The sequence below is a fragment of the Ammospiza caudacuta genome, chromosome 4, assembly GCF_027887145.1.
Source record: "Ammospiza caudacuta isolate bAmmCau1 chromosome 4, bAmmCau1.pri, whole genome shotgun sequence".
Taxonomy (NCBI): domain Eukaryota; kingdom Metazoa; phylum Chordata; class Aves; order Passeriformes; family Passerellidae; genus Ammospiza; species Ammospiza caudacuta.
The window spans coordinates 6933627-6961555 of record NC_080596.1 but is presented as its reverse complement, the minus strand read 5'-3'; the positions used below and the strand labels follow the sequence as shown (position 1 = coordinate 6961555).

The window sequence follows — 27929 nt, the reverse complement described above, 5'->3', positions numbered from 1 at the left end:
TTTGAAGAATCATACACATCAAAAACTTTGCAGCTTTGTTTTTTTTCTTTGTAGTTTTTCACATCTTTACAATTAGCTGTCTACAGATGGTTTTGCACTGCCACCATTATTTCTACCTAATGTTCTGTTGGTCTAGGCAATGCTCCCTTCATGTGGCTTCTGAGATTTTTTTTCTGTGAGCAAACCTACTTCCATTATTATTATTTAGGAAAACTGGACTTTCAATCCAGAGCTGCAGCAAGACAAGCAGACACTGTTAATAACTTTGCTACCTTTGAGCACCTCGAGCTTATAGATGAGGACCAGATTTTTACCCTCAGAGGAAACTGGGAATGATCTTGGCAACATGTGGAAGTCAGTTCAGCAAGGTATCATTCTCCATGGATGAGTAACAGTGAACACTTAAGGACATGGTACAGGTACACATGGATTCTTGATATTTTCTCAGAAGTTTACAATTTGCAAACTTCCAGCTTTAGAGCTTTCATTCATTTCACCACGTTTAATACTCTTACCCTGTGTGAATGTACCTTACTTCATTTTTAGTTTATCAGCCTGATAAACTAAAATGAAAGGCTCTATGGCAAGGCAAATTATGATATATGAAAAAGCACTTTTTAAAAATTTTTTTGTCCCTCCCCTTCTTGTACTACAGGGAACAATAAATAATCATTTGCAGTACATTTTTCCACTTACAGTCTTACAGTTCAGATATTCCTGATGTGAAAATCAGAGTTTTTGCTGTTTCCACAAAGTTGTACTTTGGGAAACAGCTCATTTGGCACCATCTTTCTAGTACCATGGCTGCCCTCCAAAATTTACTCCCCATTACACTTCTTAGTCCAACAGTATCATCCTGGGTCTTTAGAGTTGAACACACACATCCTTCAGTCATTACTTGGAATTTACTCATCTGTGCTAAAGTACCTTTTATTGTATTCTCAGTTTAGAACTAATGGGAGGCTCTGTTCTTTTAAAGAAAGAGCTACCCTACTTTGAAAACTGCTCTATCACTTTTGTGTTGAATATTGCTACAACCTTTTTTTTCCCTATAGCCTAATTCCTCAAAAGACCTTTTCTTTACCTTTCAGTTCCATCTCTGTCAAATGCCTAGCTTTTAATATATTTTAACAAAGGTTTTTAAAAAAAATGTTATTATTAGCTTTTATGTTAGCGAGGTGATCCTCTGAATCTATTTTCCCCAGGGTCCTTGGGGTTTTCTACATAATTAGCTTGTGTTTTTTGTCTGGATATGAGAAAGACTTTTTGAAGCATGGCACTTGTAGTATTATTAGAGAGTGTCCAAAGAAGGGCCAGGAAGATGGTCAAGGATCTGGAGGGGAAGTCATATAAGGAGCGGCTGAGGTCATTTAGGCTGGCCTAAAGAAGAGATTGAGGGGAGATCTCACTGTGATCTACAGCTTCATTGTGAGTGGTCCAGGTGGGGCAGACACAGAGATCTCTCCTCTGTGCTGACCAGTGACAGGACCTGAGGGAATGGCCTGAAGCTGTGTCAGGGGAGGTTTGGGTTGGGCATTAGGAAAAGGTTTTTCACCAGAGGGTGGTTGGGCACTGGAACAGCTCCCCAGGGCAGCGGTCACAGCACCAAACCTGGCAGAGTTCAAGAGGCATTTGGATGATGCTCTCGGGCACAGGGTGTGACTCTTGGGGTGTCCTGTGCAGGGCCAGGAGTTGGAATCAATGATCCTTGTGGGTCCCTTCCAACTCAGGATTCTCTGTGATTCTATGAAATCTTTGCTTGCCCCAGCTCATTGCCTTGCCTGCCTTTGCCGGGCCAGAGGTGCAGCGAGGCAGGCCGCGTCTCCCCAGCGTCCAGTGTGGAGACAAGCGTCGAAAAATGGCAAATTGATCACCACCAACTTGAAGAGGTGTGAAGAGAGTCGCAGCATCTCCCGGCTGCCAGGGAAAGAGGAGTGGAGCTCCTCCAAAAGGATAACTGCCGCGGCTGACCAAGCGCCTTTTAAGATAACACACTCCCACCTAGTGGCTCTCTTAAGAATCAGGAAAATGCACCGTCTCCAGCAAATTGAGACGTTAACTGTGGAACCCGCGTTTAAAGAACGAGTAAGAGAGATATTTACTAAGTCGATATAACTTCTCAGTAGGTCTAGAAACGTTGGTTTTGAATTCCTCTTTCACTGCTGTACCATCTAACCAGAAATCGGGAAGGAACAGTTAAGCTGCATAACACTGATTTTATAGTTAGTACTATAGTTATTACTATAGTATATAATAGCCCACGATGCAGTTAGTGATTCTTAGGGTTTTTCACCGCAGTTTTGGTTGAGTCACTAGGTTTTGTAGGACAGGCAATAGCTAGATACAGAAAAGCATTTAAAAATCATTCTGTTAGCTCTACTTAATACCATAAGAAACCTTAAAGAGAAATTGTGGTATTCTGTGTGTGTGTAGGAGACAAATATATAAAAATGTGTATATATATAAATGAAAGAAACACCCAAAATGACAGCTAACATTGCTTCAAGCTTTCTTAATTGTGTCTCCAAGCAGACCACTATATCTCTAAAAAAGAAAATTACACAGAAGCACTGTAAGTTGTTCAACTACAATTGGTATTAACAGTCCAGGGTTTCCTGACTTCAAAACTGCCTAGCAGCTCACAGCAGCTGGACTGCAAATTTAGAGAATGTGAATTGGATATATCAATGCCTTTTAGGATTCTCAGTATAAGCAGGAATTCAAAGCCAAGTATGAGCAACCTAAAGAAACACTGAACTCTTTCCACTTTTCAAATTAGTCAAGAGATATTTTAAATATTTAAATTTAGGAAAAGTACAATGAAATCTTGTTGTCCACTGTTGCACTCAATGTAATTTATTTCCATAATTATTTAGTATTCAAAAGCTAATGTGATATAAAAGTCTTCAGACTCCCTAATAAATTTCCACCTAATGTCTAGGTTAGATCCAGTATGACCAAAGACTTTACAGTTTAACACCTATTTTAATTTCAGTGATGAGATGTGCTCTAAGATTTTCACAGAAACTGCCATGAATTCAAGTATTTTTAGCAATATTTTCAGAGAAATAAAACATTGAGCAGGGAACTGTGTCTAAACTTTCCAATCCCTTCGGTGAGGACTGAGACACCAGTGGTGTGAAGGAGGAAGCCTGCTTTGTAGTTCTTTGTGTTTCACATCCTTCTCTGAAGAAAACTCTGGTTTTAAGCTTGTTGAGGCAGTAGCCATTTCCTTGACAATCCTCTTCAATTCCTCCTCCACAGAGGTGAAGAGGATATATCTTTGTTTCAGAATGCTTTTGAAACATCTGCTTAAAAAGCAGACTGGAAAGCATTCTGTGATGGTGGAACATCAAAAGACCACAGCACTATAGGACAGGATTTTCTGTGTCTCCCTTGGCCCTTCCCTGCTTCCTGTCCTTTCCTCACTTCACTTTTCTGACATTCACCACTTTTTCTACCAACTCTTTGTGGTTACTTTTTCAGCAGTTCCCTTCTGCTCCTTCCCTCTCAGGCTTAGCTGTATTGCCAGAAAAATGCCATTTTGCTCAGTGATAAAGGCATGGCTTTTGTTGTGAAGGGCCCAAGTGTTTAGAGAAAACAGAAAGCAATGGTTCTGGACGTAATGAGGGGAAAAACAAGACAAGAGATTTGATACACTTTGTTAATGCACATTTTACATCACTCCACACTCAGCAATATTGGTTAAAGTTGATTTAATTCAGTTTACATCAGTGCAATTGTTGACATTTGTACTTATCAAAGTGAAGAAAGAACTTGCTCCAGGATCCATTTTTTCATCTTCATTGTATATCCTTTAACATTGCATGTTAAAATCATGTGGCATGTGTCTTGAAGTGGTTTACCAAAAAAGGAAATCTGTATTACTTTTTTTCTACAATTGATATTCTGTTCCCCCCTCCAGATGCTCATTTCAGCAATATTAGATCTTGTAATTTTATTATTAAAAAATATTCCAACTTTTTAAGGCAGAAAGCTGAATGAGAACAAAACGTGTTTTTCAAGAAAAAAGACCCTTTAGGCACTAGGATGCCTTGTTAGGAGGATCCTAATAAACAAGCACTGCAGTGCTTGATAAAGTGAAACCCAAAATAAAATGGACTGATTGACTGAAATGAAGTCTTTCCAGACAGTTTACTATAATTAGATTTACAATCATATTATGTCTAGGTTTTCTACAGAGACCTTTGTCTAAACTTCAAAGGATGTCTGGTTCCTTTTCTCCTACCTACATATCAAACCTGTCAGAGTGCAGAGAAGTACTACATACCCTCTTTTTCTGCTCCAGGCCATAGTAAAATTTACTCTGACAAAAAAAATCTAATGCTTCTATTAAAGTATAATACAACTGCAGTAATAACCCACTCCAGGAATATATATGGTGGGACTTGCTAGCATTCCAATAAAACAGAAGTTAAATATCAAGGATTTCTGTGTTACAGCTACCTAAAATAACTTAGAAGGAAAAGCACTGTCTGGTGCAGTGCTATAAAATAAAATGTGTAAGAAAAAGACCTCTTTCACATTTTCAAATCTAGCCAAAGGAATCTATGTCATAATCTTGGCAAGACTCTGCCCTTATTCCTCATCCATCAGATTCGTGAGAGTTTCAACTAGACATTAGTGAGGAAACAAACTCAGTGTTAAAAGGAACTGTATAAAGCTTTGGGGCAAACAGTATATTATTTGTAATAATAATATAATGGTAAATTATGCTGTAATTCTTGTACAATAATCCTACAATAAGTTTCTGTTTATCAGGTTTGAAAGTTAAACAGCTATGTCCTAAGGTACTGAATCAATAGAGCAATAAAAAAAATGCTGTGATAAATACTAAAACATGTTTTGGGCCTGGTTCTTTTTTCCCATCCTTTCATAAAAGGAAAAACAAGTGAATAAAACTTTCAGTTGTGTAAAATCTCTTCTGAAGACCTGATGTTATCTGATATAGTTTTTAATTTAGTAAAAAATATTACATTCCCCTGTAAATTATGTCTTACTAGGAAAAAGAGTTCAAATATTCAGCTCAGATTTTATTATGAGTCACAGCAAAATCCAAGAAAAATACAGGTTATAAACAGTTGTCCTTAGTAAAGCCTAATTATAGTGAACAGTCAGATCATCAAAGAAAAGCAGCTCACACCTGTGGGCAAGGGTGCAGTGAGAACTTTGATACCCAACTAGCACATGGGGAACAGAGGAAGAAAAGGATCATGAATTTCTTTCAGAAAGGGAGGGGTCTTTAGCTCCTATGTTCACCTTTGATGTTTAATAAGAGATTATAAATATGGAATACTTTTCGGTGATTTTTACATTCTCTTTTATTCATGCCTTGAAGTGAAAAACCTGATTGCAAATTTGTGTGTTTTCCTTGAGACCTTCTGCTGTACTCCAGAAATGGCTGTACATGGCAACTTATTCAGTAAGGTGTCACTTCTATGAAATACAAAGAAAATGCTGAGGAATCGTGGGTTTGGTGTTTTTCTTTTTTTTCATCTAAAAGAGATTGCCTGCATTCCTTCAGTATTTCCCACCACCAATAACAGCTGAGACACATGGAGTTTTCAGCCAGGGATTGAGCAGTCTCTAAGGTAACAGGGACACACAGATGCAGTCAAAATGTCACAAATTTGACATTTGACTTAATATACCCCAAACTGATTCCTAAGAGAGGCTTTGTGGCTGATTTAGATGTAGGGGGAGAAAATAACCAAACAGGCACCTCAAACGAAAAGGTGGTGAAATTTAATCTTGAAGGTAATAGCTTTGGTATGTTGGCCATTCAGAACTTTTAAATGGAGACATACCATCTGTAAATTACACAATTAGTGTAACATGCCATTATTAATAAAAGCACAACATGCATTCTCTTTGAAAATTAAGCAAACTCAAATGACTAAATGTCAAACATGACAATGTGGCAATTCTGTGTCAGTTCAGATTTAAAGTGAGATTGCTAAAAGCTCCAGAACATATTCATAATAAAGATGAATTTGCATGTCCTGAAGGTAAAATTTCAGGGGTTCTCTGCCTTATTACTAAGTGCAGTTGAGCATGTAAACCTTAGGAAAAGGGAGGGGGAGAAGTTTTTGGTGAAAGCATATTGGTTTTTAAAGACTTTAATTTGCTAAATGGGGGAAAGAGGCCACAACATTATGATAACAACTTGAAGAACTTGCAAGCTCATCCCACAAACCATATTAACCCTGGTACATTTGATGTGTGCCCTGCTACGTGAGCCCTAAGGAGTTGTGATGGGAGTTCAAGAGCAGGGCCAGAACTGCAGGGCCTCCAACCCAACTGGCTTGGAGCGGCTGCAGTTGTTGTGAGGCTCATGGGGCTCATCTCCAAGAGACTGAAACATTAACTGAGCCAACAGGGATTGCAACCAGACAGGACAAGAGAACGTAGCCTCAAGCTGCACCCAGGGGAGATTTAGGTTGGACATTAGGAAGGATTTCCTCATAGAAGGGATCAAATATTGGAATGGAATAGAATGTCCAGGGAGGTCATCAACACCATCCCTGTGCAAGACGGGATGCAGCACTTAGTGCCACGGTCAAGTGGACATGATGGTGCTGGTTCATAGGCTAGATGTGGCTTTTCCAAGGCTAGATTTGGCTTTTCCAGAGGTCTTTTCCAAGGCTAGATTTGGCTTTTCCAGAGGTCTCTTCCTTTTTTAATTCAGTAATACTTCACTTTGGTATTACTTATCAACATGGACGTGAACAAGACTAAACACTCCCTAAAGAACGAGTGCATGACAGATCACATCCTAAAGGCCCAAATATGCCACTTCAGAGTAGATAAAATCCTCAGGACACAAAAAAAGATATACCAGCCAGGTTCTGAAAACGTTAAGGGCGCGCTCACGACCCGGCCCCATTCGCCATAGAGCGGGAATGGCACGCCGGGCCGTGAGGCGGCGCCGCGTGCCCGCCCTGAGGGCGGGAGCGGCGCGCGCCGTCCCAACGGCTCCAGCGGCGGCTGCGGCGCGCGCGCGCCGGACACATGCCCCCCTCTTCGCCCAACCGTCGCCCGCTTTAAAGAGCTCTCGCGTGCCGGGCACGTTTTCCCCGCTGCTATTGGCTGGCGCCGCCTGTCAATTGTGTCCGTGCCCGCCCTCCGCGCCCGCTGATTGGCCGGGCGGGTTGAGAGCGAGGGAAACCCCATGCGTGCCCGCGGGGCCGGGCGCATGAGGCGGTGACAGCGCCGGCAGCCGGGCAGCGCTCTGTGGCGTTCGGCTCCCGACGGGACAGCGGGGAGTCATGCCCTGGCCTCGTCTGCCTGGCGATAGTGGTGGGTTCAGGTCCTTGCCGTGCCGTGGGGAAAGGCGGAGGCCGCGCCATGAGGGTGAAGCGGTATAGAGAAAGTGCGAGTCGGCGGGAGTAGCGCAGAGAGATTTCGGGGGGCATTGTGGGGTGTGCGTGTGTGTTTTGAGTTTATTGTCTTCCGTTAGTGTCCCACATGCAGCCGTGCCTCCTCGCGTCCTTGGCGTTTGTGCCCCGGGCGTGCCCGAGGTTGGTTTGCTTCTGCCTGGGCCTCTGGCAGCTCCTCGGGGCCGCTTGGCTCCTTTGAGCTCCCGCGGTGCTGCCCTTGCAGATAACGACGACAAAGGGAAAATCAGTAAATCAGTTTGCCTCCCCCTCGCTCCAGCTTCGTTGTCATCTCCATACCTTGTTAGGGCTGAAGCTGCCGAAAGGTTTCCTAATTACGGAATCACTGTGCAGCTTGTAGGCTGTGAAACACAGTAAGTGTAATTCACTTGCTGAAAGGAGATGCTTGTGCTTGTGGGGGATTTTTTAATTTTTTTTTTTTTTTTTTTTTTTTTTTTTTTTTTGTGCTCTGCCCTGCTGTTTTCTGGAATCTACTTTTGATGAAGCCAGGAGTTTTGTTAAAAATTTGGCTTTTTTAGTGCCCTGTGACAGATACAATTTAAACTTCTTGAGAGTGGTTACTTGCTTGGATTCCTTCCCTGAAGTGAATACTAGCTTGATGAAAAGACAAAAAATTATATCCCCACCAAAAGTATTATTTTCCTAGGGTGGGAAAAATAACTGTTAACACTGTTCTAATTGAAGGATTTGTGAGGTCTGTCATGTGAAGGCTGTTATGAAAAAATCCACTTAAAAGTAATGACATTGATTTAAAGCACATTTGAAATGTTAAAGCTGGGGCATGAGGGGGAGAATAAGCTGCAGCCCCACCTCTCAATAGTAATATCATTGCATAACATCCATAAATGTAGTAGGGGAACAGGCACTTCATCACTCCATAAATTTGGTCTACAATATATTTAAAAACTTCAGTTTTGTTGAGCAAATAGTACTGGGTTGTTAAAAAATGTTTGTGTGAGCTTTAAGCTGTTTTTAAATTTTTTTCTTATAAAATCTAAACTGCTGATGTCTCAGGACATTGTCTTTTGGAGTCTGAGCCTGCAGATGAAGAAAGCTGAAAGTGTAAGGGGCACTGAAGAACAGACAGTGGAACCTTTATTTTTCTGGTGATGATGTTTTGGGCAGCATTTTTCGAGAAGTGGCGTAGCACTTGGAAATTGCATTTGGACAAAGGATTGAAGTGATGAAAAAGATTGCTTGCCTAAGCAGACCTTAGGGCAGACAGTTTTGGGAAAAGAGTAAATAAGAAGTTAAAAGAGGCAATGAAAGAAACATCTGACTTGAGATTTTTTTATTGGCTTGACTAGTAAAATTGGTAATTGCCAAGTGGTGTGATTGTTTTCATCACTTGGGTGACAGAAACCTAAAGGTGTTGGGTGAGATCTTGGCATGCCAGAGAAATAGGACATAGGGCAGCAGCAGCCATATTGATAAGGTTTAGTTTTTGAAATTGTGAAAATGGATAAAGTCATGAGAACAGTGATTCCAGAGGCAGGATTATTTCAAATCTTTAGTTTTGCCAAACTGTTCTGCCTAATTTTATTATATATTGGTATTAACAGAATTATTTATGTTCATGAATTCTTTTACTTCTTTATAGTGACTTGGCATGGATTTGAGGCGTTCCTCCAGTGTATCAATACTAAAATACAATTTTGAAATAGTTGGCATTCTTGTAATAAGAATTCTTATAATAAGAAACTGGAACTTGTCACCTTGAGTAGCTTTTTGGTTCCTTATACAACTGTGATGACGTATTTTATGAAAGAATTCATTCTTCTACTTGAAGGGCAGCGTTCTTAAAAATAGTTGTGCTACTTATGTTGTGCTAGCTGTGATAGCACTTAAGAGAGTTTGAGCACAGATCGTGTAATAATCGATTACATGACATATTTCTGTCGCTGGGTAAAGTTCCAGATTATCCCAGCTACAGAACAATGAGCTGAAAGCAAGTACCCAGGAGATAGTGGCTGGGTGTAGGATTGAAGCTTCATGCTAAACAAAGTTACAGTGAATAGGCAAGTATAGCATGAGTGGTTTTCTGTATTTTGGTAGCTTCTGTATGCACATAACCACTTAGCATTTGCTGAATTGGAATATTTGTGCTATTCTGTTGAAGCTGTTGCAGATATGCATGAGGAGAGTAAAGCTGCAGCAAATGGATGTGGCAAGATCCGAAGCGGTGCTCAAAATGGGGCAGCTTTACTTGCCCTCATGGAGAAGACTGGATACAGCATGGTTCAGCAAAATGGGCAAAGAAAATTCGGTGGTCCTCCACCAGGTAAGCACTTCTTTTGAGACTGAAGATTGGTGGAGCCTCATGTTGTGTGTCTTGACAGTGACCAGTGGTAGAAGCTTAAGGAAGCAGTCTAAGAAACTCAAAACGTATCGGAAGGGTCCTGGTGTGTTTTACAATTTTCAACAATTTAAGATCTCTTGAGCTAGACTGTGTGGAACATTTGCTTTTGGTGGACTTAAAAAGCACACCTTTAAAACTACCTTAAATTGGCAGGTAGCACAACAGATGTAGAGTTCACAAAGCCAAGTGTGTTCCATATGACTGAGAACATGCTTCGAAACATTTAGGGACATAGAAGGGAAAAACAAGTTGGTGACAGAGGCCTAACCTACTTATTGTCTTCTCTTACACCTCACCACTTGCATTGGCCAAAGCATTTTTTTTTAACTTTTGTTCTCTGAGAGAGCACCAGTGAAGATTAACTCATTTTGTTTCAGAGATGATGATAAAATATTTCTTTTATTTTGAATAATTTTTCCAGTGTTGCTGACATCAGCAGTGTACAAGAATTTTGCTACTAAGCCTGGTTGTATGATATGGAATACAATAACTCTTCTTTCTGAATCAGATTATGCACTTAGATAAGCAGAAAGAAGGAAAATTTTTGTGCTGCTCTTTCAGTTCATTCTCACTTGTGGTCTTTATAAGTTATGCTCATAAGCATGGACTTTATTTACTCATTGCTGTATGGAGTTTAAGTTAGAGCTGCATTAAAATTGGAAATTAATTCAAAATTATTTCTCTGGGTTTTTCTGTTTTACATTTTGTCTGTACTTTTACTAAGCCTATATAAAATAGCAAAAGGAAGCCCTGTGAAACTCTTGAAAATGGCACTGGAAAAAGAACTGCAGGACATCACTAACTTCAGCCTGTTCTTAAATTATTATACATCTTTTACTTAATAATGTCTTTTAATTAGAGCATTAGACAGTATTCAGTGTGTTTGTTTAGCAAAGTTAATTTTATTAATATATTCTGAAACTAGATGGGTTTGACAAGGTAGCTCTTCCATCAGTCATTGATGTTAGGCATATATAGGCATATATCTTTTCTTCAAATCTTCATGTATTTTCATAGGACATCGAAAATGCATTTTTTTTTAAGTGGGCAATTACTCTGAGTTACTATAAATAGCTGTGGGCCAGGTGAGGCTTAGATGTTTGAGATGGCTTGTAGAAAATGGCAGTACCTTTATAAATGAAGGGTTTCAGTATGAATTTTCCTTGTTTAGGATGTGATTTCTATAAGGTTGTGTTGCTGTCAAAGGATAGTCTCCCTGTCAGCTCTATTCTCAGCAGATGTGGCTGAAAATTGCCCTAAAAATTTACAGGTTTTTACCTGATACAGTTTTTTTTTAGTGTATGCCACTTATGAAAAATGTCTCTGTACAGTGTTTAAAAAAAAAAAGCTGAAAGTGAATTTTCATAGTTTTATGTCTGCTGCCATCTAAGCAGTGGACCCAGTGATGTCATTAGGCATGTGAGTCATTAGAATTACATGGAAGTTTAAGATGACATGGACACTAACAGTAGGAGGATTAGGTCTAATGTTGATTGAGCTGCTGCAAAAATAGGAGTCCCATTTTCTCTTGTCCAGCAGTGAATCAAGTACCTGGTCAAGGAAGCTCTGTCAGCTACTTGTGGGAATGCTTTTGACCGACTTTCCATGTGTGCTCTGCTAAGTACATGTCCCTCACGGCAGCTGTGGCACAGACCAGTTTTTTTAAGTCAGGAGTCAGAGGCTAATTCCAGTTGGCAGTAATGTGCTGTACTGCTGGGTTAGTATGCAGCTTTAAAATGAAAGGGGGATTTTTGTGTGGTAAGTGGCTTTTGCTTATTGAGAATCACTGTTCAATCAGTTACTGGGCTGAGAAGGATGGTAAAAGTTTATCTAGTTAATAAATAAATAGATTGTTATTTAATTTCATTACTCCTGCACAGTTTTTGCTCTACTGGGGTGTGCAGTTGCCATTGTCATGGAGCTCCTAAATGTTGTACAGTTGTTGTTTTTATGTGGGAAGGGACTGGCACGATGTGAGTGATGGCAGTACTGGCCTGCAAATGGTGTTAGCTGCCATGTCCAGTCAGACCTCAGCTCAGGTGGTCAGAGATATTTATAAAGGTGAAAATGATAAAAATCTGGAATGCTGTGAGGAACAGAGCCAGGCTTTTTCCTAGGTAGGTCATGGAGTGTGACTCCAAAATGCATGTCAGTTCTGATGCCTTGGGAGCTTCCCTGTGTGCCATGTAGTTCTTTCTGTACGGTTTATAGATGCAAAATGATTTTGTGAGAAGGCAAAAATCTTTCAATTCTGTTAATTTTTTTCAAAAGTAAATTACAGACTCTCTGACAATACATTAAGGAAAAAGTGTTAATTACAAAATAATCTAAATATGAATTTATTCTGAACTTCAAACCAAAGTACATTATTTAATTATCTTCTTGTCTTAACTTGTCGAGAGTAATTATTTTTTCACCTTGCCTCATTATGCTTTGTCATTTCACACTAGTACAGTTTTTTCCACCCTCTTTGTACTCCTTGCTTTTTCTCCTGTAGAAAACCTTCCTCACCAAACTTTTAGAAAAAGCTTTTAGTCATGATTTGAGTGTCTGCCTTTGAACCTTCTACCAGAGTTGTATGTCTAATTTAAAAAAAAGAAACAAAGCCAAACAAACGTTTTAAATTTTTTATTATTATTTTGGAAAAATGGAGTGCTGCGTTTGAAGACCATAACTCCATAATATTAAATGCATAAATACACCTTTACATTATCTCTTGAGCATATCTTTCAGTATGTATGGCAGAGATATGAAAGAATATTTTAATGTCCTTGGCTTAAGGAGAGAAGCACAGATGTTCTGCAGCTTTTGGGTGTCAACCAGAGACTGACTTGTTCTGTGGAAATTTTTTTTTGCTTCTTTTTTTCCTATCATCCACTACTGCCTGTGAAAACTGTGGTCTGTTTCTAGAGTAAAAGTGTTCCATATTTTTGGCTGTTGCAGAAAGTTTGGCTCTGTATCCTGCTTTTCTTAGGGAGTCTCATTTTATTGGATGAATGAAAGTGGGAGAAAAATGTTTGGAGTTTTTGAATGATGTCAAGGAGGAAAAAAAAGTGCTGCTATGGGGACCTTAGTAAAATTTATAAAAATATGGGGCAAGAAGTGCAGAGAAACATTTTGTAACTTTAAGGCATTGTAGTAGAAAATAAAACTGAAGTTCTTACCTAGGTATCTTTCTTAGTTATATCAGTTTTATTAATAACTGAAATAAAAGTGTAAGGGGCATAAAATTATTGAAGTAGAGATTCTCGGTAAACCTGTCAGTGTTTTTGATAAACACGTTCAGTGTGTTGTCATACAGATTACATTGGAAAAAAGCCTAGAAGATGGAATTTAAAGAAATGCAAACTTTGGGTTTCTCTCATTTTTAAAAATTGAAACATAAAATAAATAAGACATAATAGAATGTGCTGGTTTTCTGCTGAGACCAAAAATAAATAACTCCCACATTCAAAGTGGATATGGGGGAAATGTACATTTGTACTAAGGTTGCTGTTGGACAATTTATTTTAAGGTTGGGAAGGTCCTCCACCACCTCGTGGCTGTGAAGTTTTTGTGGGTAAGATTCCGCGTGATATGTATGAAGATGAGCTGGTTCCTGTTTTTGAGAGAGCTGGGAAGATCTATGAGCTCAGACTGATGATGGAATTCAGTGGGGAGAACCGAGGCTATGCTTTTGTCATGTACACCACTAAGGAGGAAGCTCAGCTGGCCATCAAGATTCTTAACAATTATGAAATTCGTCCAGGGAAGTTTATCGGTGTCTGCGTAAGCTTGGACAACTGCAGACTGTTTATTGGAGCAATCCCTAAAGATAAGAAGAAAGAAGAAATACTGAATGAAATGAAAAAAGTTACAGAAGGAGTGGTGGATGTCATTGTTTATCCAAATGCCACTGACAAAACTAAAAATCGTGGCTTTGCCTTTGTAGAATATGAATCTCACAGAGCAGCTGCAATGGCTAGAAGACGACTAATCCCAGGTAAATCTGTTTGCAATTAAACTGAGTTTTTATGGAGAGTATCTATTTCCACATTGGGGGGGATGACATGGTGGATCATATCTGTTTTCCATTCTGTAAGGTGTTTTGAGAGTTACAAAACTGCAGTATTGCTTTTCGGCTAAGGATGAGTTTATTTTTTATGTTTTGTAGTTGTGGGGTTTTTTAAGCTTTTTTTTTTAAAGAAGCTATAATTTAGGTAGTTCTGACAATTAAAAAATAGACATCAGTTTAATGTAATTTAGGTGTTTATGCCAGTATGTGTTTGCATGGGCACACATTCAGTTTTCATTTACATGCACAAGGCTCTGCATTCAAATTCTCTTAAAAGTGAGCTCAGAAAGGATAATGCCTTGAATGTGCCTCATATTTTCTGTGGGTTGTCATGAGTAATGTTTTTTTCATCACTATGAAATACATGAATGTTTCATATTTTAAAAAAGGTAGGTCTTTAGTATTTTACTAGAAAATAATTTTGACAGAAAAAGAGAGAAAATAAATATGCAAAAGTATATACAATATACAAAATATCAAATATATTACAAGTATCCTAATACTATATAATACTTGTAATAATATGGAATATATTCAACATGTAATTGGTATGTTTAATGTATCTATCTATCTGCAAAGTGGTGGGTGAAATACCTCCAGATCACTGAATGGAGAAATAAACCACTATGATACACGAAATGATGGGCTGACATGAGTAACAAAGCATATTTGGTTTATTTTCTTTTAGTTTTCTGGCATCTGCTGCAACATAGAGTAAGGGTTGTGCTGAAGCTGTACATTTACATTACTATTTCCAAGTGTTGCCCATGCTTTTTAAACTGGTAGTTTTATTGAAGAGGCTGTGTTTAGTAGCTTTTTAAATCCGTTACTTTTGGTCTCCTTTTGTGTGTCTCTATGTGCATGTCACAAAGTCTTTGTTTTGACACCTTATGGTGTTTAATGAACCCAAAGTAACAGAGCACTTGTCATTTTTGCAGAGTCTCATTTACTTTAACAATTTCAGATAAATTTAGTAGATATAGGCAACAAAACCCAGTTTCCAGTGGTATGCATCATGTTTTCTTTTTGTAGAGATAGGTGATAAGAATGATTCTGCTTTCCTTTGCATGTTTCTCATTTATATAATGCTTCTTTGCTGTAGGAACATTCCAGCCCTGGGGTCATACTATTCAAGTAGACTGGGCAGATCCTGAGAAAGTAGTTGATGAAGAAACTATGCAGAGAGTCAAAGTCTTGTATGTGAGAAATCTAATGATATCTACTACAGAGGACAAGATCAAAGCTGAATTCAACAAGTTCAAGCCAGGAGTAGTTGAACGTGTGAAGAAGTTGAGGGACTATGCTTTTGTTCATTTTTTCCACCGTGAAGATGCAGTTGCTGCTATGTCTATAATGAATGGAAAGTGCATTGATGGAGCTAGCATTGAGGTAACCCTGGCAAAGCCAGTTAACAAAGAAAGTTCTTGGAAGCAGCATTTTAATGGTCAGATAAGTCCCAGCTCTGAAAACCTCTTAGGGTTTCCTAACAAAGAAGATGGTACTCAAAAATCCTTGGGGAAACCAGCAAGTCTTTCAGTTCGTCTGAATGGTCAGCACAGTCCAAGCCCTCCTGAAGTTGAAAGAAGTACATATCCCATTTTTCCGGGAATAAAGCTTACTCCAATTAGCATGTATTCTTTAAAGCTGAGTCACTTCAGTTCTGCAGTAATGCATCTGGATTATTTTTGCCATAAAAATAGCTGGGCACCACCAGAATATTGCTTGTATTCAACCACAAGTCAGGATGGGAAAATACTCTTGGTGTACAAGGTGCTCATTTCTAGTATTGCAGACGATTCCCAGAGTTATTTCATGCCAGAAAAACTCTGTACAACAGTAGAAGATGCAAAGGAATTGGCAGCACAGTTCACACTTTTACATCTAGGTAAGCATAAATATTTTTGATTATATATGAAGAACCGGAGCTAGAAAAGTTACTTTTAAATGGTTCTTGGCATACATATCTTGGTGCACATGTGTGTTTTGTATAAAGTAGTCTGCAGAAGGCTTGGTTCTTGTGTCAGTTGAGTCTGGACCATTAGATGAGAGCACTGAGAAAACACTCAAAGTATCTAAACAGTCCAATGCCAAGCTAATTTTTGCTTACATTCATCTACTGGAATGATGTATAAGGAAGAATTAGATGACATGTAAGTAACTTAGGTTTAAGGTCATCTGTGAGATGATTACAGTGCTGAAAATTTTTTTGAAAGTCTGTGTTCTAGCATCTTCATTTATATGTGTTGCATATTTAAAAAATCAGAATGCAACTACTAGAAAAGGAAAGGTTTTCTATTATAAAATTGGGCAGGGAGGTGGGATTTTTTTTCCTTTGGTTGGGTTTTTTCCCTCACCTGCTCTAATTTTGGTGAATTGGAAAAGTGATTGCAGTACGCTGTTAAAATAGTGTTACCATTCTTCTCTTCCTCATACTGCTACTTAACACTTGTTCTTCAAGTCTCTTGAGATGTATGTAGGCTGTGGTGAGGTTTCTCCTTTGCTCCTTTGGATGAGTTCATAGCAGACTTATTTCAGGCTTGGCTGTGATGCCTTTTTTTTTGGCAATGCATGACTAAAATGTAAACAAGGTTTTTCTTCTTGCTTACATTCTTTCTTCTCCTTGGTTTTGGATTTGGTGTGGCCAAAAGGTCTTAGAGGAAGAAGAAGCTCTGAAGCACAAAGCCTTATACATTGTGTCCACTTCAGCAGCAGTTGGTTTACATTATTGGGACACCTCTAGAAGGTGATGCTTTCAGATGGCCAAAGTGACTTTGAATAATAAATGACTAAGTATCTGTGTCAGGTTTTGTACATACAGCATTTGATTAGTTGAGTGTCTGTTTCCATATTTTTCTAGCTAGGAAATTTAGGGCCACACCTTTATAACCCATGTAATCCTAAACACAAAGATAAAAAGGGTACTAAACACAAAATAGTGATGTGAGGCTCTTCTTAAAAGAAGAATAAGGACAGTTGCAGGTTTTGTTCTTGACCATATGTACCTGCCCAGTTTGCTTCTTTCATTACCTTATTTTCTCTCCTGTACTTCTGTGGGAAAGAATCAAGGGAACAATTAAAGTTAGATTAGGAGTGATTATTCACAGCTGTGGGCAAATCCTGATGGAGACCATTTAAAAAAAATGAAGAAAGTATGTGTTGAGATTTTTATCTGCTCAGTTATAATTACAAATTATAACTGTAGGGAAAATGTTTTAAGGTGGATTTAAATTAATAGAATTCTAAAGCTTTTTAGCACTTGATTGTGCCATACAATCACAGTTAATGTGAGTTTGTATTGAGCAGAATTCCCAAATACCAGGTTTGCTTTTTACAGCTGTCTGCCTAATGGCCTAGTGCTAGTAGTGCTGTCATGTTATCTTTGAATAACACTTTTTTTTTCTTTTGATGGCCTCTGTGCATTCTGGTTTGTGAGGATTTGGGGCCTGCAAAGAGTATGCAGAGCCCTGATTTGTTGCAAATGTGTACAAAGCTGACTTTTGAAAGATACACATCTTTCATGTTGATGTAAAAAAAACCCTTTTTAATTTGGCATTGTTGTGATGCTGTAACATAGCCTTAGGGAGTCTAAAAGTGCAATTTCCTTTCCCAATCTAATCTAAAGAAGTTGTCTCTGTTCCAGTTCAATATATATTCTGTTTTGAAAGAATATCTGCAGGTAAAGATGGTTTGCTAGATGTGACAGAGTCCTTCTCATGGAGGTGTTGAATGACGCTGCTGATGGATGTATGGATTGTGGCTTTTCTTTGGGGTTTGGGGGTTTTGTCTGGGGTGAGTTTTTTTGATAACTAGCAGTGATTTGAGAAAAGTCTAGGTGTGTTTCTTGGAAGCAACTTACTATAAACATGAGTGTACAAAGATGATATAGGGGGCTAATTCTTTTTGGTAAGTAACTTCTCTTACAGGAGCCTAAATTTTTGGCCACTTAATTTTTGATGATGTGTACAGGAGGTTGGGTTTTGCTCTTACTTTTCTTTTTAAAGAATATAGATGTTCTAAGGTAAGTAAATGAGAAAGGGCTGCTTTGATTAATAATCTCAAGGCATTCTGGCTTTTTAAAATTTTTCTTTTTGTGGTATGTATTTCTGTATTTCCTTTCACACATTACAGAATACTTGATTTTTACCAAGTATTATATAGTACTGGTACACAGCAGACCTGAGCAGACAGCACTACAACTACTTAACCACTTGGTGTCACCCGAATATTTTGAAAAAGATAGTTTTTAGAAAACATGATTGTTCCCTGACAGCAGAAAACTGTGCTGTCAGGGAACAATCAACAGCCACAAATGGTAGGATGTTTGGAAAGAATACAGAAGTTGCTGGCTTTGTTTAACAAATACAGATGATAAGTGGTAATTCACGGTTTGGAAGTTTTTTGTGATCTTTAGAAAAGCTCAGAATGTAGTATAAGAAATTTTTTAACAGTGTGAATTTAGAAGTCTGAAATGTTTATCAGATGACTTACACATAATGGTTTTTCTTACAGCCCCTGAGCAAGCATATATAACATTGCTGTCCCTGAATGCAGCATGGTGGGATAGTAAAGGTGAGTAAACCTCTCAGGATTGTTCATTGTGGCTTTTTACCCTCTGAGAGACATTGTCTTAGCTGCACGATTTGTTAGAGAAGTTGTACTTTCCTCACAGACACAGCTCTAAAGTGGCTTGCAGAGATTCTCTGTTGCTTTTTCCAAAGGAGACCATACCTCTCCTATACCTGCTGATGGATCACACAGTCTGGTGGTCTTGTTGGTTGTGCAGCACAAAGAAGGTTATGGCTTTTATTCCTAAAATGACTCTTGAGTTATTTTTTCAGTCATTTCTTAATTATTTGCCTTTCCAGCTTGAGTTTAAATTTATGAACAAAAGTGGTACATAAGTTTATGTACAAAAGTGGTACACAGTTTCATGTAAAAGAGACTATTGTCTCCTCTGACTTTTTTTTGAATATGCTATTGTGGATGAATTTAAGTATGTATATCTGTCACTTCTGAGACCTCCCTATTTTTTTTTTTTTTTTGGAGTGCTGTGAGAATGGTTTTTGAAAGCTTACAAGGCAGTTTGAAAATGGCATTCAATCCATTTAATGTGGATTAATGGATGTGTGTTAACTTTACTGCTGGAAGTTTCTAATCCCAGGCACACAAAACATTTCCCAAAGGTTCAGTTATTTTTCGGCTGCTGCTAACAGGCAGGGAACACAGATTTTGGAAATCTTGGTCTGTGTAAGAGAACTTGGAAAAGAATAAGTTGGACAGACACAACAATGTTGGACTGACTTTATCTGTAAAATAACTTACCTGCCTTCCGTAGAGTCAGTCACTTCAAAACAGGATATAATTAACATGTTTTCTTCTACTCCACTGATGATCACAGTGAATTTGGGTTTTGTCTGTGCAGAGTACATCAGGCAGAACTTGGTGCTTAGCTGAGTGTAGACTCTCACCTAAATATGGTAAATATGCAATATGAATGACAGCTGCTATGGCATGTATCATGTATGTAGCTAATATAGCTCAGAACAATGACCGAATCTGCACTTGTCTGCGTTAATATTTTGCACTCGCTGAAGGTGAAACAAAGGGTTATTATTTTAGTTCACTTAAAAGTGTCTGTGTGTGTGTATATGGTGAGAAAATGCATTCAGTCCTGAAGAATGGGGTCTCTTAAAACTATAAAGCTCTCAGGAAAAAAAACCCTTTGAGCGTTTGACTAAACAGTTTCTTAATTATTTTGAGTTAGTGTTAGTGCTGCAGAGGAAAGGGAAGAGCACAGCATTGGTATAAGACTCTGAATGCTTTTGTTGTACCTTTATCTTCACTATTAAGTCTATCTTGAAACTGATAATGCAATATGTTTGCTGAAATCAAAGTCACTTTCCCCCCCTCCCCTCTCTTTCCACAGCCAACTGTACACCCTACTTGGTTTGAATATCCCTGAAGAAGAGGAGTTTGGAATTTATTGCTTTGGATCTTGTAATGAAAAGAAAAAGAACACCCCACTGATACATAATTACTGGAAATTCACATTCCATGTTTATTGATGAATAATTCTTCAAAGCATGTGTATTAAGCATTTCAATTTAAAGATTAGTGAAATTGAATGTTAAATTGTTTTGGTTAGTTTGATTAAATTTGGGTTTTGAAATATAATTTGTTTTAAAGATTTTTATTACCTGTAATAGCCTATACAGCAGTAATTTATATTTAGTGTTGAAACAATTTGCCACAATTCCTATTCTTGTATTTTCACACAGAATTTTTTCAGCTTCTATTGTATGTAATAAATCTTAAGCAAATCTTAAAAAATCCCACCAACAAAACAACACCATTCTAGCAATCATAAACCTGCATAATATGAGACTTAAACACCATCTGCAAGTTTGCTTCCATTGATGCAAAATTTGATAGGAAGAACATGTCTAATAAAATTTTTGCATCTGCTCTAGCAGTACATTGATGGAAAACTGGTATTTTGAAGGACTTTACATGACTGTACCATCAGGCTACATTGCTGTAGTTGTAGCACTAAGGTTCAATACCTTAGTTAATTCTTGGAGACAAAAACGGGCAAAAAAAAAATCTTGACAGATAGAGATTACATGTGCTTTTATGTACAGCTCACTAGGTTGTGTTTCCTGTTGTTAGCACCTCCCTGTTGGGACAAACGTGTGCTTTCATATTCACAAAGGCCTTACTTTGATCCAGGCTGTCCCTTGAAACCAGCACCTGTGCTTGCCTGTGGTAGCCATGTGGAACAGCAGCTTGCTCACTTTCTAATCAGGCCGTGTTCTTCTTAAAAAACATTGTTCAGCATTAAACTGAAAATAGTTTTTGATTTTTAAAATCAGATATATGTAATTCATTTTGAGTGAGCCATCTTTATTTTTATTGTGACTATTTGGCATTTCTCAGTCAAATGCTTTATTTATTGAATGACAAAATAAACCAACCTTTTTTTTAACCTTCTTAACAATCTGAAACTAATACTATAGACCATTCTTATTTTTGGAATTTTATACCTAGTTTCAGTTCATTGACAAGGAATGGACCAGGTGGTTAAAATGTCTAAGGGCCTCACCTCTGCAAGTATTGTTTGTGAGCTGTTGTATCTGAAAATTGTTTGTCAGAAAGGAATATTATGTAGACAGAAAACAATGCAATGGAAAGATTTCAAGTTGAATAATTTTTCTTAAAAGCAATCAACTGTTGTGGTCCACTATGTATTTTGGTTCAGTGTATTTCATCACCATATTAAATTGTCCTTTTTGCTGTTAATTTAGATGCAGTTACAGCAGTTTCATTTCATTTGCATTTGATATTAGCTACCTAATAATTCTTTTACATGTTGCAATTTCTAATGTTGAAATAATGTGTTTGACTTCTGTATGCGAATTAACATTTATATTAAATTTATGCTGTTCATACTTGGTGTGTGTAAAAGAAAAATAAATTATTATTTTACACATGGTACTTTCACAAACTTACTTTGCAGGATTCACTTTGCTTTCTGTAATAACAACCTTTGGCCAGAGCTCCAGTGCTTTCCTGAACAAAAGAAAGGGTGATAAAGGGGCTGAGTGAGGACTTAGAAAAGAAAAGTAATTGTTGGAAGGCAAGTTAGTTGATTAGCTTTTATCGCATGTGAACGTTGTTAACAGGTTAGGATTTCCTAAAGACTCATGAGGAAAGGCAACAGGGAACTTGTTTAATCCGTGTTTAAAACGAAGTGGTTCCTAAGGCCTAAGAGAAAAATCAGTTTGAGATAGAATTACACAGTATAAGGCTGGTAAGATACAGGGTGGGTAATTTAAAAGTATTTTCCTGGTAGCCTGAGAATTCTAGTCTACAGACTGCTGAAATAAGCTTCCTTTTATTTTTCAAGTGTCTTGATGAAGACTTAGGTTTTTGGTTTTCTAATGGAAATCTGGACCCAGCAAACCAAGGTAAAATTGTTATTGTTAGCTAATGAAGGGAGCTGTGGCCCAAGGTGCACAAAAATTGCATAATACCAGTGAATACCAGAAGGAGAGATGCAAACAAAAGTGTCTCCTCAGTGAACAAAAGGAGGTGTGCCCAGTACTGTAGAAAGCCAGGGGATTGCATTTTTCAGGTGTGTAACACCCTTCTTGATCAGATTTCCAACTGAGGCAAACCCCCCCCCCCCCCCAGTTTTGCTACAAACTAGCAAATCCCATCCATTATTATTAACACGAGCATTTATTGTGGCAACTCTTTTCAATATTGCCAACATATGTGAGTACTAAACCATTATCAAGTATTTGAGTGTAGTGAGTGCTAGGTTGATGCCAGCCAAATACAACCCTCAGGCAGAATTTGTCTTTGTTGTACAGCTAAGAACAGTGGTGAAAGGAATGAGCAGCTGAAGCAGCAGTAGCACACAGTTGCTGTAATTCAGGCTTTTTGAAGTTTATATAGAACACATCATTAGAAATCTCTAATCAGTGTGCAAAAAACATATTTTTCATGCTTATAAAAATCTCACTGGAGCTTATTAACCTTTGGAAAATAAACCACCATGTATTTCTTCTAAAAAGGTTGTGACAGAACACAGTGTTGCCTTTTTTTTTTTTTTTAACATACTTTTGTATAATGTAAAAAGTAAATTGATGTATGACCCTGTTCCGTAACTGGTGTAGAAACTAAAAGCCCCTCTTTGAAAGTAGAGGTCACTGACTTTGGTGAAGCAAATTTCTGTTACTTTGAGCTACACCCATTGCATCAAAAACTTGCCCTAAATAAGAAAAGGAGATCATTATTCTTACAGTTACCATTTTCATCTATTTGCCTTTTTTTTTCCTCCTCCCTCTAATATTATTACTACCTTGTTTGGGATGGGGGAACCAAAGTTAGCGTCCTATATAACAATCAACAAGAGTTAGTAAATTAATGGAAATTAAAAAATGTTAAATATGAAACGGCATTAAAGAGCAAGTCACCTGGAAGATACTGGGTTAATGCACACTCTTGAGGTAAAAGCAATCCCCAAGAAGTCAGTTGTTCTAAGTCCTCTCTTTCAGCAAACTTCTTGACAGCAGTTGCCATGTATAACAAAGAATGATCAGTTTATCATCTCTTCACACTGTTTAGTGTCCAACCTAGATGAAAGGAAAGAAAACAGGTAATGATCCAGCAGTCTCAAACACAGCTTTCCTGCATTTAGAGCCTGGGCAGGCCCCAAACAGCCAGGCAAAGGGAAGGCTTAAAGCAGCCATTGAGAGCTCCTTTCTCTGCCAGCCACTTGTTCACCATACTGACAAGGAGCCCCATGGCTAGAAGTCATTCCAAGTTGTTTGTGGCAGATTTAAGAGACAGAAAGAGTGAATGGCTTAATCAAAGAGAGCATCAGTAACCCTTAACCTCAGGAGCCATGCCCACGCTGCCATGAAAGAAGTGCTCAGGCCAGTGGGATGGCACCTGCTATCAGGAATGACCCAGATGGGACAAGCCTTTTCCAAAAATACAGATGCTGCACAACTACCATGGAGAAGCATTTAACAATGCAACAACTGTCAAACAAGGTCGAATTTTTAGGATTCTAGAATACGAGTAGCTGCTCATGGGAATGAAGAGAAAATCTTAGGTATTGCATGAAGGTGGGTGAAATTTCAAGAATATAAGAACACAAATATCTTCTATAAGATCCTGTTTCAGGCTTCGAGCATATTTTTCTACACTGCCAGAGACTGTGGCTGCTATCAGCTTAAAGCTTCCTGCAGAGGGAAGTATTCACTAGTGTATGAAACAAAATTCATGCAAATACTGGTCCCTGCAGTGGCCAGGCCTCTCTGTCTCTGCTCTACAGCTTTGACAGCAAGGGAGGTGAAGACATTTCCCAATAACTTTTAGCAGGTATTAGTATTTGCAGCACATTCCTAGGAAACACAAGAGTAGGAGGGTGGATTCAGACATTCTGTTGTTTGTATGTACCTAATTTAACATTGGCAATTTCAGTATAATTAAGGAAGAATAGCATCTCTTGGGAAAGTGTATCTGGGCTGAGGGCAGGAAGTTATCACAATCAATCTTCCAGGAATTAATTCTGACTGAGGAGGAGATGCTTCAGAAACTTTGATAGCAAAGAAGACCTTGGGCACAAGTAAAAAACAGCAAACCATCTCAGGATCTCTACAGGATGACAGCAGGTTTGGAGGACCATACAAAAAGGTCTAAGGGCCAAATTCCAGGTAACTCTTGAAGAAAATGGATGGTCATATTCTTCATGGAATCCAAAATGTTTGGTTTTTAATGTGAGGTTTTTAAGCCAGAGATAGAGGTAGGTCAGAAAATGTTTAACAGCTGTTTTGTAGCATTAGCCTTGTAAGGAGGGGTGGTGAGCATCTTTCAAAGTCTTAGGGTGAAAACAATGATCATAGGAGCACTGATGAAAGGGTTTGTTTTTTTCTTTAAAGTAGACAAAAATGTAAAAAAGGCAACCCCCACATCCTGAAAAAGCTCACCTTGGCTATCTAAAGCAGTGTTCATGAGAGAAAACTACCTGAACATTCTTTAAGGCATCATCTATTTTGATGAAACTTTCACTACATATTTTTCCTTAAAAAATCTGTACAGTTTTCAGCTACCATGAAATCATACTTATTTTATCCATTCATTGTAGTCAAGAATTTAAGCTATGGAAGCAGTAGAATGAGGCCAGAGGAAGCAGTCACACCGCCCAGTTTGTCCAGCACTCCAAACACACCATCCCATTTCACATCCAGCCGGGGAGCAAGCTCAGTAACGGCCGATGAAAGCACAGCTTCCAGAAAGGCGTCAAAGTCCACAAGGAGTTGAATCTTGCAATATAAATTGGATCAGGGTGTTCTAACTTAAACAGGCACACTATTTTACTGCAAAAATACTTGATTTCTCCAGCCTTCAGAGGGTATTTCCTAAGCTCTTAATGTGCACTCTGGCTTTGAGCTTAAGAAATTTTCTAAACCACCTGTAAGTACACCTGGCTCTACATATTGGTAATAGCTATCAGCTGTATTTTCCTGCTTTCCTTTTCACCACTACATGTGGCTCTTAAATATTAGATAAGTAACTAGTGAATAACTTAATAGCGCTATAGGGGTACTCCAGCAAGCCGTGGAGCAGAGTTCAAATCTATTTAGCCCTGGTGAACCTGTGCAGCAGAGTTCATAAACTGGTCCTGGTGAGAGCTGGGTGTTAGCAGAGCTTGCTCCCCTTATCTTGATTTCTCTCACCTGAAGGAGGGATGTGGCCTCCAATTTACCAGACCTCAGGGGCTGAGCTGCTGGTGGGAACGCTGGTCTCAGGTTTCTGAGAGGAATGCAGCCAGGTGCTCTCACTGGAGGGTTCAGGATGAGTGTGGATACAGGCATTCTCACAGGACAAAATGCCTGGCTGCCTGAGAAAGTCATCTGGACAAATTAGTGTATTAAAAAAAATCTAAGAATATTAAATATTTTCATCCTAATGCAGAAGAGGAATTCTTTAAGAGTTCAGATATTGTCATTTGTGCAAACAATTCTTATTTAGGCTCTTCTAATGCCAGGGGGTGAGGGAGGTACCGTGCATGCTGTGCCAGTTAGGGCAGGCATTTAGGAACCCTCAAATGCCTCTGTACACAGCTGGCTGATGGGTTAGTGCTGCAGCCTTCTCAAAGCTCAGCTTCCAGTTTTCTTCACCCATATTATAAAACCTGATAAAATCAAGCAGGCATGGCTGCTTTTAGGGCTGGTGTAAGGCTAGCAGCAGATTTTTGCTGCAATAGTCTGCTGAATTTTGCTGTCCTACCCTAGAATTCTTTGCCAGAAAAGTATGTTGTTCCATTTCATGCTGAATTTGAGCTTGTTAAATCCATTTCAACTGCTTGATATACCACCGTTTTGTAATGAAAAGAAGTCACTCTCCTGTATGAGGTATGATTTCATTTTCTTTAAGCTATTCTTTAAGTTTTCAGGAACCCACTGAGACAGGGAGATGTCAGACAATTCTGGATAGTGAAAGCCTTCAGTACAGAGGACAACCTAATCAGACATCCCACAAGGTTTTAACAGCCTCATTATTTCATTATTAAAAGCTAACCATCAGTAATTTAAAAACCTTTTTGTTTGCCAGGCTCAAAAGATTTCTTTTTTGTGTATTAACATCCTAGTGTACTGTTTGTCAAACAGGGATCTGAAGAGATAGGGGAGGCATCAAATCAAGGAAAAATATACATACTAGTAGCCTGAGGAGGACAACCAATGTAACTCAAGGACACTTCATGTCAGAATGGTATTAAAAATGTTATGAATTATTTTTGGGAAACATTTTTAAAATTCCACTTTAATTAAAGTTTACTCATATTCTTGGGTAGTTTAACAGTTAATTTAAAAAAATAATTACTGTTGAATGAGGGGGAATTGCAGAGAATATGAGAAAAGTAGGGATAAAAATCTAGAGTACCACTAGGCCTTTTTCATTGCATTACATGGATAACTATTTCATAACATTTGAAAACCTGTTGGATTATTAGGATTCATAATGCTGGGATAAAGCAGATGTTTGACTATAAATGAGAATAGCCTACCTAAACAATCTAAGTGTAGATAAGACTTGGATATATTACAGCTTCTGAAATTGAACTATGATCAGCTTTTTCACTATATTGCACGTTTTCTCTTTTTGGCCTAATTACCAAGACAGTTCAGCAGGCTGAACCCCAAACTGCCTTTCTGATCAGCTTTCTCTAAATTCTCCTTTCCTCATTGCTATTCATAATTCTGTGGGCCTTTCCTGGCATTTCTTCCCCCCTCAGATATTTTTCTGTGTCATAGATTCATTGAATGCTTTGGGTCAGAAGGGACCTTTCAAAGGTCATCTAGTCCACCCTGCCCTGCAATGAGCAGGAGCATCTTCAATTAGATCAGGTTTCTCAGCCCCTCCATCCAGCCTGACCTTGATCCTTGATTACCCTTTCACAACAGGCTTCAGTCTACTACTGTATTTAAGTGAAAACTATTTGATAGTTTTCCCTTGTCTACTGACATTGTTTTTTTCTTTAAAAAGAAAAGGAAACCCCAGCACAGTCCTCAAGCATATTTATTCTGATTCTTTTACTTAAACCAGTGTCAACATCTCTTAGTTACACTGTTTCATATCTAAATATTCTCTCAGACTAATTCAAACAGACTATGTCCATCTTTAAGAGTGCTTTTGAGATAAGGTACCAGAATATCTTTGAATATGAATTCTGCATCACTAGCACATGGGCTCCTGCCAGTTCTGCTGTGCCTGCTGCTTGTTATGTTTTCTCATATCCTTGAGAGTCTGCAACAGAGTGCTGTTGGAAGCTTACATTACAAATTTCTGCAAAATATCGGATGTAATCTAGTTCTCATGGTGAATAATCTCTTACAGATGTTGCTTTACAAATGGAGAGCTTAATGCATCTCCCACTTCTGTAAGTCTTTGGCAAGTGGAAAAATGGTCCCATGTGATCTTTGCATATATTTTGTATTAGTGTATGTTATAAACAGGTACTGTGGTAGTACAGTGTCTGTAGAATTATTTTAAGTGTGCTAACACAATTGATTAAGCACCTGATGAACTTTCAGTGCTCATTATCTGGACAGTTCTGGAAGATACAAGGAGTGGATGGAGGAATGTAAAACACAAATTCAGGTCAAAGGCAGCCAAAGTCTCTACTGAAAATGAAGTAGGGGATTGCAAGAAGTTAGAATCAAGGTATAGAGGAAGTATATGAAAGTTCATGATTAAATTGGTCTCCAAGTGGCAGAGGTATATTGGGTAAAAATCCCCAAAGTGAAGAACAGCTTTCTGAAATGAGATTTCAAGCAGAAAGACACAGACCATGCAAGTCCAGTTCACTGCAATCAGTCCCAGGCTGCATTCCCTAACCCAGGACACACCTCGTTTTCCATAATGTTCAGGTTAGCTGCTCTCAATAAAAAGCTCTTGCTGCACAACAGAAATCCCTCTCCAAAGAACCAACTTGATGAAGGACTGTCAGGCTTTAAAGAATTTGTAACAGAAAGAAGTTGCCATTTAGGTTTATATTCTGAACTTTATTCCTATAAAATCA

At 38.4% G+C, this 27929-nt stretch overlaps 1 protein-coding gene across 1 annotated transcript; it reads left to right on the top strand.

Moving 5' to 3' along the window:
* Positions 1-9537: 9537 nt before the first annotated feature.
* RBM46 (RNA binding motif protein 46) lies at positions 9538-20444 on the top strand. The gene is made up of 5 exons (XM_058803936.1): positions 9538-9699; positions 13292-13759; positions 14934-15716; positions 18341-18400; positions 19758-20444. The coding sequence occupies exons 1-5, from the start codon at positions 9549-9551 to the stop codon at positions 19781-19783; spliced, it is 1488 nt and encodes a 495-aa protein (XP_058659919.1). The 5' UTR covers positions 9538-9548; the 3' UTR covers positions 19784-20444.
* The last annotated feature ends 7485 nt before the right edge of the window (positions 20445-27929 follow it).

What these genes read in the sequence shown, in the direction of transcription:
- RBM46 (XM_058803936.1), top strand. Translation starts at nt 9,549, where the DNA reads ATGCATGAGGAGAGTAAAGCTGCAGCAAATGGATGTGGCAAGATCCGA. An exon ending in GTTCACACTTTTACATCTAG is followed by an intron (nt 15,717 to 18,340) that starts GTAAGCATAAAT and finishes TTTTTCTTACAG; the next exon opens with CCCCTGAGCAAGCATATATA. An exon ending in AGCATGGTGGGATAGTAAAG is followed by an intron (nt 18,401 to 19,757) that starts GTGAGTAAACCT and finishes CTCTTTCCACAG; the next exon opens with CCAACTGTACACCCTACTTG.